Source organism: Carassius carassius, chromosome 24 (genome assembly GCF_963082965.1).
Source record: "Carassius carassius chromosome 24, fCarCar2.1, whole genome shotgun sequence".
Lineage (NCBI taxonomy): Eukaryota > Metazoa > Chordata > Actinopteri > Cypriniformes > Cyprinidae > Carassius > Carassius carassius.
In genome coordinates this window covers 13,990,546-14,011,042 of record NC_081778.1, presented here as the reverse complement: position 1 = coordinate 14,011,042, position 20,497 = coordinate 13,990,546, and the positions used below count along the sequence as shown (strand labels likewise).

At 41.0% G+C, this 20,497-nt stretch overlaps 1 protein-coding gene and 1 pseudogene across 1 annotated transcript in view; one reads left to right on the top strand and one right to left on the bottom strand.

The window, feature by feature from the left end:
- Window positions 1-1,380, top strand: part of LOC132103481 (mdm2-binding protein-like) — a 30,721-nt pseudogene extending 29,341 nt beyond the window's left edge.
- A 1,390-nt stretch (window positions 1,381-2,770) lies between these two features.
- LOC132102862 (beta-1-syntrophin-like) overlaps window positions 2,771-20,497 on the bottom strand; it is a 31,759-nt gene continuing 14,032 nt past the window's right edge. Inside the window, exons 3-7 of the mRNA XM_059507555.1 lie at window positions 18,477-18,684; window positions 9,017-9,153; window positions 7,649-7,845; window positions 4,879-5,069; window positions 2,771-4,008 (exon numbers count right to left, since the gene is read on the bottom strand). Of these exons, the coding sequence (XP_059363538.1) occupies window positions 3,916-4,008; window positions 4,879-5,069; window positions 7,649-7,845; window positions 9,017-9,153; window positions 18,477-18,684 (826 nt within the window). The 3' untranslated portion in view covers window positions 2,771-3,915. The remainder of the gene's footprint in view (window positions 4,009-4,878; window positions 5,070-7,648; window positions 7,846-9,016; window positions 9,154-18,476; window positions 18,685-20,497) is intronic.

Here is a 20,497-nt window from a genome sequence, read left to right as displayed (position 1 = left end):
ATGCTGCATTTGGCCAGAATTGACTGAGCCATGGAATTAGGCAAAACAGCTCTCAACCCATTCAAAACCTTAAACCTTTTACTTTGTTCATTGACTTCACAGTCCTCAGCAAATATCAGGTCTTAATGTGAGGTCTAAGTGCAGAATTTACGTGATTGTGCGTCGTTCTCATCCATTGTTTCAGCTTCAGATGCTGAGGGAGGTGGTTATTAAGATGCTCAATAAACACGGGATCAGCATTGAGCACAAGTGCTTTGAAGCTTGAAGTCAAAGACTGTTTGACATATCAAAGTTTTATCTGAAGGTGGGTACAAATCTTTCTGCCTCTTTCCCTCGCACCCTGCTGTCCTGCCTTTAGGACGTCTTTGAAGCTTTTAAAATATGCTGCGTAAACGCTGCCGATTGATGTTATCTACATCATTTATCCATGACAGGGGAGCAAAAACTTAGTTCAATAAACTTGTTTCTATTCGCTTTGTTCCTAAAGCATTGAGTGAGGAAAAAATATCAGTCTTTTGTAGCACCTTCCAATTTTCCCTAAAGTCATTTATGTCTAGATTTTTGTGTGCACCATAATCATTCCTAATGTACTTAATTTCTACAAGGCTGTTTCTGCTATGGTACCTGTAAGACCTCAGTATATAAATGGCCTCTGATATGATAGCACAGTCCTTCATTTTGTTCATCATAATGGGTAAAGTTGATGGATACTGAATAGATATTGATATTCCATGTAAACATGGATGGTATTATGTGCTCATGGTTGTGAGTTTTGACGTTTCACTTTTAAGTTTATTAATTATTTTGAGAAAATATACATACATTTAATTCTCAGTGTAATGTCTGGTAGTGTAAATATGCATACATGTAATAATGCATTAGCAATGTTTAGCTTGCACAATGCTCTTGGAGCCGTTATGCCTCAGCAGCCTGTGTTTGTTTTACAACAGGATCTGAAAACCTCACGTGGCATACATGAGGAAATGAAGAAAGCAGCCAGTAACAACGCAAAACAGGTAAACCACGCACTTCAGTTTGCTCTATTTTGACATAACCTGAGTTGATGAAAATAACAAGTTACAGCTATGTAGTTTTATTTTGAATTACTTGTTTTCATCAGATGCCCTCAAAATTGATACAATGGAAAATGTTTTATGCACATGCTGTTCTCATCCACAGGTGACTGATTGGGTTGTGGAGAAATCATCTAAAAGATGACTTAATTTTTAGTTGGAAACACTGAAGGTAAACCTGCAGTAGAACACAGTCATAAGAACAACAACATGATGATACAAAGTAAATGAATGGTCCTTGTAGTAGAAAAGAGCTTCTAATGCTAGAACTTCTCAGAGCATTAATTATAGAACTGTTCCTGACAGGAGGCATAGTGTTTGAGATAATATTTTAATGTATTAAAAATATTTTATTTGGTTTTATATGGTATATCATAAACACTTAAACTGTCTGACAAATATGGCCATATGTTTTCTGAGAAATGCTGTTTTGCATCATGAAAATAAATCAGAGGGCATTTCTGTCCAGATCGTGTTTCCGTAATCAGTTCACTCAAATCAGCATGAAACAAGCAACAAACCAGAGTGTCGACTTTTCCAAAACCTCATCATTCCCTCAGTGATTACTTCATCTTTTCTTTTTCGTTGATCACACACAAGCGATCAGCACTTAACTACCACTGCAAGTAGTTTGCCCTAAAATTACTTCTGTGTTGGGATCAGATCACATTGGTCTGAGGTCATTAAGAGTAACTGCCCCCTGGTACTCCTTGCCCAGAGAAAGGTGAGGGTGTCTTGTTTGGCAAAGTCACCAGAAACATTCCAGTCCCATACAGAGCCATTGTTCTCACTCCTGGGTGCCCAGAGGGGTGATGGGAAAGGAGGGAGGGGGCTGCACATAACATTGTCAACACTGAGAGCCCTCAAAGGCAATATGCAATCTGAGCTCACTCACTGCTTATCAGCAGAGCTAGGAAGTGTGAATAACGTTATTCCTAAACAGTAGAACTAATGATGAGTGAAATATGTTAGTCGGCCACCTACTGCTCCACACACTCCATATCCTGCGTATAATGTACAGAATATTTGTTCACTCAAACAAATTGTCATATTGTTTAAAACTGCATTAACTTTTTTTTTTGTTCTGCTAAATACAAAACAAATTGAAGATTTTTTTGTCATTATGAAAGTCAGTGGGGTCTAACAGTTTGCCATTTTTTATGTAGTTTACTTATGCATAACTAGTGTTTTAAATTCTTTTAGGAGTGAACAAAAACCTAAATTGCAATCATTTCTTCAGAAAACTTGAAGTGACTCAATTCCAACTTGTAAAAGAGTTCACGTCCTGGAAGAAGAACTTGTGAACTCTTCTTTTGAGAGCTCCCACTTGTGCCACCTGTCTGCTGCATTGTCATGTGGAAACAATCCAAAATGGCAGAAGCCACCATTTCATACTATTTTGTTTAATAATTCCTACAATTGACTGTTGTTCGTGTGTTGATGAATGATAAATAATAATAATAATGTTGCTATAGCCCAGTGTTGAGATGAATGTTCCAGATTGGCATCTAGTAATTACAGTTTTTAATTTATAGAGAGAATGAGTGAACACAGCATAATTCCACACCATCTTTGTTCTTTTTGAAGCTCGGAAAAGTCTTGGACCCCATTGACTAATACATATTTTGGGTAGAATCGTTCTTTAAAATATCATTGTTTGTGTTGTGATCAAGTAGAGGCTGGGAAAATTATGACAATTTTCATCTTAGTGTGAACTATCCCTTTAATTTTGAAAATTGATTCTCAGCCCCGTGACTCCTGGATCTGTCATGTGGGCTGGAATCTGACAGGGATGGTTTCACAGATGAGACAAAGGCTGTGCCACAGGGGCCCTGCTGTCCCCACAATGGATCAGTGCTCTGGGAACACTCAGTGCCTGACAATAGACAATAATTGCTGGTTAACTTGAAAATTCTCAAGTGCTCTAATTTATAATCTGACATCCAAAGTTCTTTAATGGCCCTTGTGTGTTTGCACAGTGAAGCTAAATATGAGAGCACTTTTCAGCCTCCATAATAGTTGTGCTAGCGTGCATGCAAGCACATCACACAAGAATGGAGAACATCCTTCTGATGAATATTAAAAACAACTACACAAATGTGACGGCGTTACTGAAGATTTCTTTTGAAGTCAGGACTCCAGATTTCATAAGCGAGACGTTTGTAGAAGTCACCGAAACTCCATTTGTCTGTGGAAACCGATACAGTTCTGAAGGGGAGGGCTGACCCTGTCTCGATTTTCCTCTTTTGTCACAAAGGCCTTGTGAAAGCAGACAGTTTGTTGACATGCCTCTTTGATGACTGGCACTCTAGAATGTTCATGTTGATTTTGCTTCAACTATCAGTGTCGCACAACTCCTGAGTGAAAGCACCAGAAACGAAACGAGATAACCATTTTCGGCTTGTTTAACTTTTATGTGCATTAACCAGGTCTAAACTAGCCTCTTTAATCCACATTAGCTGTTACACAGCTGTCATGGACGCCTTACCTCCTAACATTACATAGAAGTTAATGGCATGAATACTCTGCTGTATTGGATTCTAAAATAACACTTCTAGTATTTTTTAGTTCCAATCACAAATTAGTGTTCATTAGATAGTTAGACTTTTTTTTTTTTTAGAAAATCAATGTGAAATTGTTTCACTATAATTAATATTTCTCTGAAAAATACATAGTTTTTCATTACTGAAATGTAATTAAAATCATTGAGTGGTCCGGTTTGCTACAGGGTCAGTTCTGCGTCATCGCCCTCCTTCAGTCTTGCGAGTTCCACTGCGTTCCGGGTTTCCCTTCTCCATTTTGGAATAATCATGTCACGGTTTCAGTCTATGACAGTTCAATCTCAGGCTACCAATCCTAATCTTGCAATCTTGGCAGATAGGAAGGAGTGGAGGATAAAAACAATGGGCTTGGGACAGGAGTGCAAGTCAAGTTGCTGTGAATATAAAAAACAAAGTATTAAGCAAACAAGGGAAGTGCCTGATGGGACAAACACATGTTGAGAAAAACAATCATGATCAGACAGGACTTCTCAAGAACTGCCAGAGATGAGCCGTCTATCATTACAGACATGCATCGTTTCCTGTGCTGAAGAATTTCACCAATGAATGGGTGATACGGCTAAAAATAGATTGTATAGACGATATTTAATAAATAAAATGTTTGCAGTGCAACTAAAAAAAAATCATCCCTTAGAAAGAACGATTTTAATCAAACAGCTATTTTTATCCAGTAATGCAATAGTATTTATTAATTTATATTCATGTATATACAACTGCTGTATTAATAGTTTGAGTTTGTAAGAACTTTTACAGTAAAAAAAAAGCAATATTGTGAATTATGACAAAAATATTTTATATTTGAATACATTTTAAAATGTAATTTTACTTGTGAAGTTAAAGCTGAATTTTCAGCAACTATTATTCCAGTCTTCAGTCACATGATCCTTCAGAAATCATTCTATATATATGTATGTATATATATATATATATATATATATATATATATGTGTATATATATATATATATATATATATATATATTCACACACACACACACACACACAGTTTATTTTTAATAAACATGAAAAATTACACACCAAGACATCCATGAACATTGATGCAAATGACTCCGATTGAATCAGATTCTTTTTCAGTTTTGAATCAGCTAAATTTATCTATGAAAAGATTAGTAGCCAATTAATTGTTTTTATCTAATTTAAATAATAGCAAAATTGCCCCATGATGGCACTCTTTTCATGGACGACTCATTTTGTTGGTGCTGAATGAACCTCAAATTTTACTCACAATTTCACCTTCGTTCCCGCCGAAATCCAAATAGAGGATCCGTACACCATCATCAGCAGACATCTTCAGCTTTTCAAAAGGGTAACTGAACAGAGGCTGTGCCACAGAGCGGTCCTCTCCATCAGCTATAACAGAGAAACCTCGCTCATAATGAATGACCAAGCGACAGTCCTGACCCTGATACATACAACCTGAAGAGACAAACACAAAAACACATCAAGAATACTTAAAATTAAATACAGCTGCCATGATAACCATACAAAATTACTTTCAGTTGTCATACCAGAGGGTTAAAAGCAGACACTGCAAAATCCATTAAGGTTCCATTTATGAGATAAATGTCCTTTGATTCACCTGATAATTGGTACATTATTCATCACCAGTAATCCCTGCTTAATACCTCCCTGGTTTCATCAAATACATCTGAGGACTACACGTATCTAGTATCACCCCTCCAATACATTCAATTACAGAATCTGTGGAAACCTACTGTTACCGCGTCTATTGTGAATGTGCCAGTGATCCACTTCAGCTGTTCCATCCATTTTCCCCATTAAAGCTCCCTGGATCTCTCTTTGACCGTGTAATTGTGTGGCTAGTGTGTTCTTTTCACATTGTGTATCTTTGAGAAACCCCTCGGCTCGGTCCATTTGGCTGATTAGATCATCACAGCAATGAAATACCATCTTCTGCAGTTTACCCATTTAATTGGAATAACACTGATATTAAATACTCAAACACGCATTTATTACGGACTTTGGGTGAGGGGCTCCTAAAAAGGGGATTTCGGATTACTGTTCCCATACTGTAACCTTATCCCCATCGAAATGGACTGATTTTCAAGACTAAGAGACTCTTTCCCACCACATGGGCTTTTAGTCAGTCACAAACTGCCTCTTAGCCTAGGACTTTTTCGGCCTCTTAACAGCTTTGCAATAATTCAGTAACTGTTCCTCATGTGTCCACGCAGGCTTATCATTACCAATCAATATAATACATACACTACAGACACTATGCTATAAATGGAGACAGAAAATAGTTGCTGAATTGGGCCATGCAAATAAAGTGCAGAAAGAACGTTATATGATTTAGAGAAATCAACCCACAAATGGCTTGCTTATAGTTGTCAGATTATTTAACATTATTATTTACATGCATTTATTAAAAAAAATGTATTAGTATTTATATATAAAAAATTTAATAGCACAAACATTACACAGAGCATTTAACTAACCATTTTTTATATTTATCCACAAAGAGTGCACCATAAATCTATTCAGTGAGCCGTCTAATATTAATCAGCAGCAGCATAATACATTGTATTACAATCTCATTTGCCCTTAGGTTTTTTTTTTTTTTTATCATTACAGACTGAAAGAGGATTTTAGAGTCTTGTGGTCAGCAGTAAAAAATATGACGTCCCACAAAATGAGAACTAAAAAAATTAATCTTTGGAGACAAATACTCTGAACAGATTATAAGATTAGACTCAACACAGGTAATGGAGCATCAGCTACCAAAAGGGCCTTTCCCATAAAAACTCAAATATGGAGCAGCTCTTATTTGTTGTGTTAAAAGTGTCTGGTTTGTTTCGAGAGGATCTGAACTGTTGCTCTTTTCTTACAAACTCAAAGTAATCATCATGCTCTCCCAAATCTATTAATTAGACCGTGACGTGTTGGAACAAGGTCAGGCTATTTTTATTGTGTTTCTTTCAGAAGTCCTCACAGCACTGTTAACATGCTTAACTCATGACAATAATATCAACATTAATCGTTGCGCAGTTTAATCTCGGCCTACTTGCATTGCAGCTTTGTTAAGTAGAAATATCTTAAAGTCTGATCTCAGAACAGTGAAAATATCTGACAGAAGGGGAAAACTGCAAAATATCCAAATAAGGCGAAGTGATCTCCAGGGGTTCACATGCAGTTCAGTAATGGCAGATACATTTCCTATCAGTCCAGGCTCAGGGACTGCCTGAGAGCTTCAGTTCCCAGAATGCTTTGCTTGGTGCCCCTCGCATGCTGCATTGAGACCACACAGGAACTCTGCCATGGCATTCCATTCTAAAAATATACTCTTAAGCGACTGTAATAGGAATAACGCACATCCAAAACTCAGAAATATTGCAGTGCATCACAAAGTCTTCAAATTCAAAGTATAGTAGGAGCCATGGACCATGACCTCAGATGATCAAAATGTATCTTTGATGGAAGTTTGTGTACCAACAAATCTACATTTGACATAAGTATGTGTATAATATTCAAGAAACTATAGCCCTAAAAATCATATAAACAAAGTCAAAGTCTGCTTTATTGTCAATTCTTCCACATGTACAGCACATACATACAAAGAATTGAAATTGCGTTACTCAGACCCTTGGTGCATACAGATAACACTAACAGTAAAGCTTATTGCAAAATTCCAGAATACTGCTAACTAAGACAGAAGACAAACAGAAAGCATACAGAGAAAAGTTGATGGCAGATTGTATCCACTACTGATATTTTACAAATGTGTGAAAAATCCAGTGCTAAATTTTTGTCTAGATAGATCCAAATATGATTCTTCAATGGCAGGGGTGTTTAATCCTGCAACTCTGCGGGGCAGTGGCCCTCCAGAAACAGGTCTGGACACCCCTGTTCTATGGCATCAGTGTGAAATCCCCTTTTGGAACATTTTTTTTTTTTTCTTTTTTTTTTTTAAAGAGTGTTGGTGTGGACAGGCCATAGGAACTGTGAAATCAGCAAGAAGTAGAATCCATACTCACTGGTAGTGACTTCTTTGATCATCTCAGCAGCTATGTGGCAGCCAGTGACTATGTGTCTGGTCCAGAGTGACAGGTCCTTGCAGGTCTCTGCCCTGAAAAGGTGGGCTTCTATACCCAATCTGGTTCCCGTCCGTGTAGCAAAGCACAGCTCACCACCAGGCTGTGGTGAACCCTTATCTGGACCAGAATGCACCAGCCTATGATTAAAAACTCAATATATAAGTATATCATGGAAATCACTTGCAAAAAATCTTAATTTTTTTGGTATATTTACCATGATGCTTCTATATGGAATTCTTGGAAATATCTTACGGTTTCCACCATAGTACTTTTTATTATAGGAATTGTGTTTCATGTTTAAGTTACTTAAATAAATATATAAGTATTACAAAAACATAACAGTACACCATAGTCCCATAATACATTTTGAATAATTCAGACCCTTTTGAGTGCCACTTGAGTGACAGGTGGATTGTCGGCATTACCTTCAAGCTAGGTGGGCGTGGCTTCGGCAACCAACTCCGCCCACTTTTAGCTTCAAAAACACTCTTCAGAAATCTATGGGTGGCATCACGGACACTACGTACATGCTTTTATAGTCTATGCTTAACATCCATTTGTTGGAATCAGTGTCTCCAAGTTCATGTTTGGTGGTTAATAAAGTGCAACATTCTAGTTCCAAATGTAAAATTCCCATTCCCTTTTTCCAGAGGGGAACTGATTTGAGCTGGTTGGTTTTCTTCATGGCTTATAACTCTTTAATGAAGAGTTAACCCTATGGGAAAAATACTTCAGGAAACAAGACTGCTGAAAAAGTGGGCGGGCACTGTTGCATCCTATATACTGGCTCCGGATTGTTCCAATGAGTTTTCTTTTCACCATTGGCGGGGCTGCCTGGCTTGATAGAAACTTGAGATTTGGCTGAGGAAGTCAAGCCAAAATAAGTTGAGAAAAGCATGGCAGTACTTTCTGCCATTTTGGACAATTCCAGGGTCAACAAAACATTAGCACATGCCAACTGAGCCTGTGATAACTGCCCTATCAGCCTTAGAGTGAAATCTGGGCTGTAGGCCAGTTAAACTTGGACTTCAAATCTATCCTTTGCAGTAATAGCTGCCACCTCATACAGCTTCAACAGGCATTTAATAGCCATGATGCTTTTATACTCTTTCTTTCCAACTGGCTGCAGTTGTGTATTTTAGTTCCCAGTTGGTCAGCACTGCCAACTGGCATGCAAAAGGTATGTTTGTGTTTGCATGTATTTGTACAGAGGCATGTGTTAAACAAGAGTGTGTAGGTGCATGTACCTTGATTGTGTTTGTATGAACAAGCAAATTGAGAGAAGTAATGCTGTGTGTGAGTGTGTACCGTGTGGCGAGCAGAGGGTAGGTGTGTGTCGGGCTGAGCCAGTTTTCTCTCATGCGTGGCATACTGTCAAACAGCAGCACGTCCTTCTCAGTCAACATCACGAGCACCGGCTTCCAACACCGTCTTTCACTTTCCATCTGAAACACACACACACACGTTTGTTTTTGAGAAAAGTGGGAACATCGCATAGGCGTAATGGTTTTTATACTGTACAAACTGTATATTCTATTGCCCTACACCAACCCTACACCTAACCCTAACCCTCACAGGAGACTTTGTGCATTTTTACTTTCTCAAAAAAACTCATTCTGTATGATTTATAAGCGTTTTGAAAAATGGGGACATGGGTTATGTCCTCATAAGTCACCCTCTCGTTGTAATACCTGTGTCATACCCATGTCATTATACAGAGTTGTGTCCTGATATGCCACAAAAACAAGAGCACGCACACACACACACACACACACACACACACACACACACACACACACACACACACACACACACACACACACACACACACACACACACACAAACACCATGAGTAACTGGTACATTTTACATTTCGAAAGCCTGTGTAAAGGGGGAAGTCGTGGCTTAATGGTTAAGAGATTTGGGCTCATAATCCAAAGTTTGCGAGTTCGAGTGTTGGGCCAGAAGGAATTGTAAATGGGAGGGGGAGGGGGGAGGGGGGAGGGGGGGGTGAATGTACAGCACTTTCTCCACCTTCAATACCACGACTGAGGTGCCCTTGAGCAAGGCACCGAACCCCCAGCTGTTCCCCCGGTTGCCGCAGCATAAATGGCTGCCCACTGCTCCGGGTGTGTGTTCACTGTGTGTGTGCACTTTGGATTCAGAGTATGGGTCATCACACTTGCCTGTATGTCATGTCACTTTCACTAAAGCATCAAGTGCAGACATTAAGCCTTTTGTTAATCTGAGAGATTTGGTAATTAACATTGTCAAAGTGGAAAACCTCTCAGGGGTGTGTCTCTTTTAAGACCACTTCCTGTGATTAACCACGGGAACTCCAAATGCTTTCAGAACAGAGTAAAGCTTCAAAACCATTCAGCCTCTTCAACTTTTACTGATGTACCAATAAAATGAGCACTTATGTCCCGAGGTAAATGATTGTGATGTGATCTGATATGCATATTTTATACTAATGGAATGTTCGTGAAACAATATGCAAATTTCAAATGATCTCAAAAAAATATGTTTAAAGCATATCCAAGAGCTTAGTCTGCAATCGTGTCATTGATTCAAAATTAACTCTGTTTATTGTTTTAATGCAAGTTCCTGTTCCTTGTGTATATAACTTGCCTGAAAGTATGTGCACACACACACACACACACACACACACACACACACACACACACACACACACACACACACACAGGTTTTTAAATATACAAGACCTGTACAGAGCTGACTTGATACCACAGGCAAGATTGTGGATAAGTGCACTTTTTTTAACACAACTTTTTTGTTCCCCTACCCATCTTCTCCTCCTCAAAATAGCCATACATGGTGCTTACAATGGTGCTTTTTTTTATTTTGCATAAAGTCATCAGCATATAATTTCTCTAGGAATGTTTTTAATACAAAACAAGATACATTTCCCAGAGAAGCAAAGCAATATGTATATATAATATATATAATATAATATATATATATTTAAGAAATGAAGAAAGAAATGCAAATATTAAATTATATTATATTAAATTATTAAGTATTATCTATATATATATTTATGAGCAAAACAGAGAGGCTGTCATCATCTCAGTGGGGTCTGAGGCTTTTTCTGTCCTGGAGCACATGATTTAGGTTTTTCTGGCTCGCCAGGTGTTTCACTATTCCCGCTATGTTTTCTCCGCCCCTCTTGTTATCCTTGTTAACGTTTTCTCCCTCACCTGCCCCGTCTTTCGCTGATTATCTTACCTTTATCATGCCCTTGTGTTGGCTGTCTTGTGTCAGTCCATAAGTGTTGTTAACGTTAAGCGTTCTCCTTGCTAGCCATAGTTTGCTGTCTTCGTTTTTTTGTATTTTTCCCTCTGTCTAGTCGATCTGCTGTTCCTGTTTTTTTTTTTTTCTGCCTTGCCTCTCGTTACTCAGTAGCCCGCATCTACCAGGCGGCCGACTCTACTTACCTTTGCATTGCCTTTGGACTCCGGCTACAGCTTTCCAGTGCTGATCCGCCACCTGTTCCCCGCTGCTGTGCGGCTGTCGCCGAAGAAATCACCAAGCTGGCCTTTCTTGCGGAGTGCTGACTGTCTCGTGCTCCAGCTGATTAAGTCCTCTGAGTTTTATCAATAAACGTGTCATTCATTCAACCGCAGTTGGATCCTGTTCCTTTTCCTGACAGTACGGACTGACCAGAAATGGATCCAGCGGGCGAAGAGTTTGTTCGATCGGCTATCGCGCATCAAGGTGCTCTCCTCGGCCACCAAGCCAGCTAGCTTTTTTTTTTTTTTTGCCTGAACTTTGAGGAATTTCGCTGTGAAATGATGAAGTTGTTTGATCGCATCCGTGAAGGGGGATGAGGCTGCTTCTAAACTCGCACGGCTCCGGCAAGGTGGAAGTTCTGTTACTGAGTATGCCATTCAGTTTAAGACTCTAGCGGCCTCTTGTGATTGGAATGAGGGGGCGCTGCGTGCTATGTTTCGGGAGGGGCTGAACTTTGACACTCAGGACGAGATTTCGACACACGAGTTAACTAGTCAACTGGGGAGTCCTGGTGGGCGCTTCTCCTCTTATCTCCCCTTAATCACGGACCCAGCTCTCTGCCACCATCAAGTACCAGGGCTCAGTTCACTCCTGCAAGGCACTTATTGATTCTGGTGCTGAAGCTGTTTCGTTCCTGGGATTTATAGTCTCAGCAGGGGAGATCAAGCCAGATCAGGCCAAGGTCAAGGCTGTCGCCAAGTGGCCAGTCCCCAATTCCAGGAGGGCTCTGCAGCGTTTCTTGGGCTTTGCCCATTTTTATCGGCGATTCATCAGGAATTTTGGCCAGGTAGCTGCACCCCTAACGGCGCTCACCTCCATTAAGGTACCGTTCACCTGGAGTACTCAGGCTCGGGAGGCCTTTGATAATTTAAAGTCCCGGTTTATCTCTGCTCCTGTTCCAGATCCTGAACGGCAATTCATTGTTGAGGTGGATGCGTCAAAAGTTGGGGTAGGCGCGGCCTTGTCCCAGCGCTCCTGTAAGGATGGGAAGGTGCACCCCTGTGCATATTTTTCCCATCGCCTTAACCCTGCAGACCGAAATTACGACATAGGCGATCGTGAGCTGCTGGCGGTGAGGTTGGCCTTGGGTGAGTGGCGCCACTGGTTGGAGGGGTCGGCGCTGCCCTTCTTGGTCTGGACGGACCATAAAAACGTAGAATATATCCGTTCGGCCAAGAGGCTGAGTCCGCGCCAGGCCCGCTGGGCACTCTTCTTTGACCGTTTTAACTTCACCCTTTCGTACTGGCCTGGGGCTAAGAACGTCAAACCTGATACTCTATCCTGTCAGTTCGAGCGGCCGGGAGAGGAGGTGCCTACCGAGACTATACTCCCGGATGGATTAGTGGTGGGGGTTCTCTCCTGGGACGTCGAGCGGCGGGTGGAGGAGGCCAGACGAGGGGTGGAAGTACCAGTTGAGTGTCCGGTGGGTTGGTTGTTCGTGCCGGCAGTGTTACGCCCTGAGGTCCTTCAGTGGGGTCATGAATCTAAGGTCACCTGCCATCCAGGAATCAGGAGATCTCTGGCTGCCATCCCTCAGCGATTTTGGTGGCCCTCAATGGGCCAGGATGTCAGGCAGTTTGTATTGGCTTGTTCTGTTTGTGCCCAGAACAAAGTCTCTAACCGTCCCTACATTGGCCAACTTCAACCCTTGCCCATTCCTTCTCGTCCCTGGTCACACATTGCCTTAGATTTTGTCTCTGGCTTGCCTGTCTCGAATGGTTACACTGTTATTCTTACAGTGGTGGATCGCTTTTCTAAGGCGGTCCATTTTGTGCCCCTACCCAAACTCCCCTCTGCCAAGGAGACAGCCCAACTGGTAATTGACCACATCTTCCGTATCCATGGCCTTCCGGTGGACGTGGTCTCTGACAGGGGTCCCCAGTTTGTCTCCCGGTTTTGGCAAGAATTTTGTCGACAGATTGGGGTCTCTACAAGTCTGTCCTCAGGGTTTCATCCCCAGACCAACGGTCAGTGTGAACGAGCCAATCAGGATCTCGAGCGAGTCCTCCACTGCCTGGCATTCCGTAACCCTGCCTCCTGGAGCCAACAGCTCACTTGGATTGAGTATTCCCATAATACTCTTCCAGTAGCATCCACAGGTATGTCACCCTTTGAATGTTCTGTTGGTTACCTTCCTCCCTTGTTTCCCTCTCCTTATTTCCCCCCGATGCTGCAGTTCCGTCTGCCCTAGCCTTTGTTCGAAGATGTCGTAATGTCTGGAGGAAGGCTAGGAAGGCCCTGGTCCAGGCCTCTAGGCGGACCAAGGCAGCGGCTGATCGCCACTGGATTCCAGCGCCCCGTTATGTCTGTGGTCAGAAGGTGTGGCTGTCTACCAAGGACCTGCCTCTCAGGGCTGTCTCTTGCAAATGGGCACTCAGGTTCATTGGCCCATACCAGATCACCAAGGTCCTTAATCCGGCTGCGATACGGCTCAAGTTGCCCTCCTCTCTTGGTCGGGTTCACCCTGTTTTCCATGTATCCAGGGTTAATACGGTTTTAAGGTCCCCCCTTAATACCAACATTTCTTCCCCTGCCCCCCCCTCGTCTAGTGGATGGTTCTCCTGTTTATTCTGTTAGGAGATTACTAGATGTTCGTCATCGTGGCAGGGGTTTTCGATACCTGGTGGACTGACGAGGCGTTCCCGGACCAACCGTCTGTATCTATGGTAAGCCCCTCCCTTAAGTCGCCTGGTGGCGTCCTTGGGGGAGCGGGTACGGTCATGATCTCAGTGGGGTCTGAGGCTTTTTCTGTCCTGGAGCACATGATTTAGGTTTTGCTGGCTCGCCAGGTGTTTCACTATTCCCGCTATGTTTTCTCCGCCCCTCTTGTTATCCCTGTTAACGTTTTCTCCCTCACCTGCACTGTCTTTCGCTGATTATCTTCCCTTTATTATGCCCTTGTGTTTGCTGTCTTGTGTCAGTCCGTAAGCATTGTTAAAGTTAAGCGTTCTCCTTGCTAGCCATAGTTTGCTGTCTTCGTTTTTTTGTATTTTTTCCCTCTGTCTAGTCGATCTGCTGTTCCTGTTTTTTTATTTTTTTTTTCCTGCCTTGCCTCTCGTTACTCAGTAGCCCGTATCTACCTGGCGGCCGACTCTACTTACCTTTGCATTGCCTTCGGACTCTGGCTATGGCTTTCCAGTGCTGATCCGCCACCTGTTCCCCGCTGCTGTGCGGCTGTCGCCGAAGAGATCACCAAGCTGGCCTTTCTTGCGGAGTGCTGACTGTCTCGTGCTCCAGCTGATTAAGTCCTCTGAGTTTTATCAATAAACGTGTCATTCATTCAACCGCACTTGGATCCTGTTCCTTGTCCTGACAGAGGCATGTCAAGGAAAAAGTGAATTTATGTTATCAGTTTCAAATGTTGCATGGTTTGCTTTATTTTACGTTTCTTCAGTTCTGTCTTCAGTTCAGTTCTGTGTCTCTGACAACACTGAGAAGTTTCAGAGTTTAAGCTTATTTAGACCGATCTGCTTTGCAGGACTCCGGCAAAATACAAATATCTAAACAAAGTATCTAAAACAAATAAATTGTCATTCATATTTTGCACAAAAGCAGCAAGAACAGCTAATAAATATAAAAAAAGATTAACAGGCGCAAGCATAGGTAAAGTTTCTATTGATAGCATATGTTGAGCAGTCCAGCCTATCACAGACTTGCTGATTTCTGCACTGTAAATGCCAATTAGGTTTATTTTCTATTTATTTTTTAGTTTGAATCAACACAACTCAAAACACTGGAATTCTTGTGCAGTGCTGAAATGTGCATGCTCAGGAACTGCACATTTTAGAGGTCTCCCTATTCAAACACACCTGATTCAACTCATCAGCTTATTAGTGAAGACTCCAAGACCTCAAATGTGTGCGTCAGATAAGAGACACCAAAAACGTGCAGTGTTGGGGTTCTCCAGGACCAGAATTGGGAACCGCTGATCTAGAAATTATGAAAGCTTCATTGTGCATTCATTCATCGAGTTATAACAGAGCTTTTTTGAGATTGCAGTTAACGGAGATGTCAGCTCTTCAGTGATTATAAAGGGAGCGCTCTTTGCTCGCATTCTGCCATGACAAACCATGCACGCAGCAGCCTATGTTTGATTTAACAGTGGTTTGTGAATAGTAATAACTTTAATAACTAACTGTGGCTATGCAACAAATAACTTCATGAATGTATTGAAAAAAAAAATCTATATACGCTACTTTTATGCTAATTTTCATGGGTTTCATACTCTTACCGATACTTACCGTTTTGCTGTCTCCGCCTTTGTCACTCTTTGTATTAAGCAGGAGTTTTCGTACTGTAAGGGGCCATTCACATATCGCGTCTAAAAACGCGCACACTGCTTTCTGATTTATTTTTCCCCAAAGCCTTCGGGCACTTGCGCTCCTGAGGAGTCTGCCGTTGCTAAGCAACCATGACCTGCTCTCTCCATGAAGACGCGGAAATTTCAGCAATGGATAAAAAGGATCTGCAGCACTAAAAACTGCTTGCAGTAGCACTGCTACTAAATTAATTTAAAAATCAACATACAGCTATCAGCTATTCCGATCATCTTGGCTGAGCTTTCATCGTTGTCACGGAAAAGGTGAGGAAGTTACATGACCTGCGGTGCGCTTGCGGCATTCTGAAAAGTTGAGATGTTTTCAACTCGATGCGGTGTGGACGCGCCTGGAAAAAACGAGCTCGTCTCTTCCATTATTAGCGAGCATACCGCGCGTCTACATTTGAAATAACGAACTTGAGCGCGCAAAAGACGAGATATGTGAACGACCCCTTATGCGTGTGTGTGCGCCGCGCTCGTTCTTGTTGTGTGTGTGTGTGACTGACAGATTGCCTCCGCGGCGCGCATGAGAGATCTCGCAGATCTCACAGACAAACATCTCTATAAATTGTGAGACTCCTTCCAGAAGCAAGCTTCTATAGAAATTCATCACATTATGGAAGTAAAGGGGTTATGTAAGATACATTGACTTTAATAAACTTAAAAGTAAACATGCACTACAAATGAGTAATAGTTTTCCAAATAAGACCTTAAGTTGAGCCCAAGTGTGATTTACTGCCGAAGCCCTGCTAGCCTGACAGATGTCTCCTCAGGGGTTTGAAAGCCTGACAGACCACTCAAATCTTCACAAATCACAGGGCTGCTCTTCAGAGGGTCAGTTTGCCTTAAAGCTAAAAAAAGTGCCCAGTGGGGCCGAGTGCGTCAGAAGCAGATACGTAACCACAAACAGGTCCTTGTTATAAGCTCCAGCCTTCACGCAAAGAAATCTGCTCGCTGTCTGTGGGCATTCAGCACACTGGAGGTTTTTTCCTCTCATATAATTATTCATCAAGGGGCCGGCAGGTTGGTCGTAGGAGACAGTACGAGGGAGCTCTCATTAAAGGGCAGGCTGAGACGGAGCTGCCCACAGCCCTGCCATCACTGCAGTTCTCTATTAGCCAGCTCTGCCAGGCCTCAGCTAATTGGATGGCGATAAAAAGGAGATTTAATAGGGAGGAAAAACCTGCGGTCACACTGAGAAAAGTCATCCTCTATCAATCGATCCAACACTGTGCAGAAAAAACAACAACAACCCTTCAGAGGAGCTGTCTGTACAGTTTTCAGAATGTAAGCCATGTTTCCAAGCAGAGCGCAGAGTAGAACCCAGGACCTGTTATGATGCTTGTGTGATCTTTACAGTTTGTTTGAAAGTGATGTTGCAAACTTCTACATTTGTGTACAAGAGGTCCATCAAAAAGTTGGGCAATAAACAACAACAAAACTACAACAGCTAAACAAAAAAAAAATGAAAGGCTGTTAAATCTCAAAATTGTCAAGTTAATATATAAAAGACCTATGTTTTGTGAAAACCAATCACACCTTCTGATTACATATAGCATAGCTATGCAGGCACTATAGGTGTTGATTTGATTGGGTAGTTTATTTAAATGTAATATGATTTATGACTCTACATTGCTTAACTTTCATTCTGCTATAATTTGAAGCATGTATCGTGTATGGAATTAAAGAGTGACTTAATGAGTGCAGTATTCATAAGAGTTGATGTATTTCCAATTAAAATGTCAAGATGGTGGCACTGAAAACGTTGGTCCTTTTTTAAATAATCATTAGTGGTTCACTTCTATAACAGCTACAGAAAAGCTGCACTTGACAGCTTGTGACAGAGCTGTTTAAAATGCTATTTATCTGCTTGATATATTTCACATGAAACTGACAGGAAACCAGGCTACAGTGAAACGCATAGTTAAAGCTATGTTTGAAATCGCTTCCTTTTCCTTTTTTCCGCTCCGACGGCTTTCAGCCTCATCCTGCTTGATTCTACTATGTTAATAAATCTTAGCTCATCCATGAACATGATTTCTGCCAGAGTCCCGTCTGACTGCATCGGCTGTGGGGATGAAGACCACAACTCCCATGATTCCACACTCAGTCACAGCGTTATCAAACTACGCATTTGTTTCTTTGTTTTGTTTTGAATACGTGCCCTCCAAAGGTGAAAAATACATAATACACACATGGTGCCTTTAAGGCTGTTTTCATTCTAAAAGCCACACTTTAGCTGAAAGATCATTTTGATGTTTTCATTATTAAACTAAATGTTCACATTACCTGTCACAATTATCTTGTGTTTTTGAAAGGACTTACAAGTGTTTCCAGTAGTGCCTCTTACTTGTGGGGGGAAAAAAATCAGTCAAGAGCAAATTAACAAAGCTCAATGTCTTCCATACAGTTTTCTGTCATTTATGCTCATTTTAATCAAGTGACTGTAGAAGTCTTCACAGCTCCAGAATTATTATCATGACGGAAACTTTTTACGGTGGAACACTTGCATCAAACCAAAAACCCTGAACTAATGTTGGCTCTTATGCAAGATATCCCTGTGGGTTTAGACAGCATACTTTTAAGAAATTTGAATTTGTAATATGGCTTAAAGACATGCAGAAAGAATGAGTTTTAATGACGATCTACTTCAACGTTGTTGCCATGCAGATTCAATTCAATCTGAACTGATGTGTACTGGACAGTTGGAACAGATGGGCTGGTGATATCACGGAGGCTTAGCGCATAAATATTAATTCAGTTATGGAAAAATAATTTAACATTTTGTCTTCCATTTTGATTAATGTTAATGTGGTCTCAGGTTTTTGCAAACGGTTCATTGGGTACCTTCATTATATCGCATAAGATAATCATTTTTAAATTGCATTCATCAAATTGTATGCAACCAGTTTGCACCTTTTCCGCTAGCCATCCGAGGTGTCGGATCTCTCGACTCCCGGCGATGCCATGGCGGCCCGCGTGTTCTTGGAGTTCACAGAGGACTTTGCTTGTCAGGTTTGAGATGGCAGTTTGCATGAGAGTGAACCAGGTCTGGGCAGAGGCGGTGTCTTTATGTCTCATGACTATTGTGTGCTTGGTATCAGGGGAGTGCAGCTCAATCTGCCTGAAACACAAGAAAGAAAGAAAAGGAGCACAAAATAGTTAACATTTAAAATCAATGGCAGAGTGATCTCACTGGTCAACCAACAGGATATTTAAAGAATAGTTCAACCAAAGCTTACATTTAGTTATATTTCCTTTTTTGTTTTATATTTTAATGTTTTAAATAAATTAATAGATCTAGATACTACAATAGATTTGCCTTTATATAGCATAGGAAAAAAGCAACAGATGGAGAAATAAATACTTTTTATTAAAAAAAATTATATAGTGGAGTTGAATGAGTTGTATGTAGTACAAAGTAGAACACATGTGATGACCACATTTAAAAAAGAAACAACAAAAAAAAAAACAAGACATCTGAGTCAATGTAAAGGCGAGCAGACAGTGCTTAAAAGTGCTCTGGAGTCAACATTAACCACCGGAATATCAGATTCAAACAGAAACACATCAGTTCAGCTCAGGGAGTTTACAGTGATAAATGCTCCACTCATACATCATCTAGAGTAAGAGTCTTAACCTTACACTCCACAATATCATTTTCAGGTGCACTGAGTTGGTAAAAATAGACCTACTTTCATGAAGAAAGAGAGTTTGGAGGGGCTTAGGAGGTGGGCACAGATGGAGCTGATGTATTTGCAGTAGACTGGAGGAAAAAGCTTTGGAGCTCTGCCCTTTAAGACTATAATTGGGAGAATTTTAACAACTAATGGAGATGCCGGTGTCCAATTTAGGTCGTGAAAGTTTCAATGCCTTCTGTGGTCAAAATAGATCTTGTGAACTTCAGGAGTTTAACCTTAAATGTCCAACTCTGTAAACTTGCACCATCTTTAATAACGGTTTACTTTACTAACATTGCAAGTGGATATCATTGAAAATAAAACTATGACAAAAAGAACGTTACGACTACACAACCTATTCTTATTAACTAGAAGTCAGAATTATGTCCTTTCTATCGCAATTGGCTTTTTTTAAATTTTTTTACATGCTCTTAAAAAAGGAATCCAAATCTAAAATGTTGACTACTGCATGCATCCATCCACCCACAATTTAATTGTACTGAGATATATTTTAAATTAGTTCATAAACCAAATGAATGAACTAAATGAATAAAAAGCCAAACCTTTTGCATTATTGTTATTATTATTATTCATTGTATGAACACTCATGTTGGAGCAAGTGGGACAACCACAGGCCATGGTTCCAACAAAAAACAATACACTTCTAATTAAACATTTCTGGCAAATGCTCTTCTATTCACCACCAACCTGCCAAATAATGGGTCCAAGAGGACAAAACAAAGAAGGTGAACTAAATTTAGATGTCTCCAAAAACACTGTGTCAAACCAAACAAGAGCAGGAGTAGCACAGGACAGATGGAGAGGTCACTGACACATCTGTCATGGAGGAACATCTCCATACCCCAAACCACCAGCTACTTTCACTTCCACTGAAAACAACTTCAGTTAAAGTTCCACTCTGGACCATCAGAACACTGAACAGTCCAAACAAATGACGACAGTGGAACAGGGCACAATCTATTTTTATACCACATGGATTCTGTTTAGGAATTTGACATGAATCCTCTCACAGTGTGGCACTTAAGGTAAACCGTGAATGCTCTGCATGAGCTCCAAAGTGATGGATGGGCTAGAAGACACGGGACACAATGGTGTAAATTGGAAACAGAGCTGGAGGGTAAGAAGTGACGACTTGGCAGCCGGTCTGCGGAGAGCTGACTGACAGCACATGGCAGGAGTGGAAGAGTCTTTCGTCTGTCTGTCTACCTGTCAGTTTCTCTCACCACACGTCTCCCA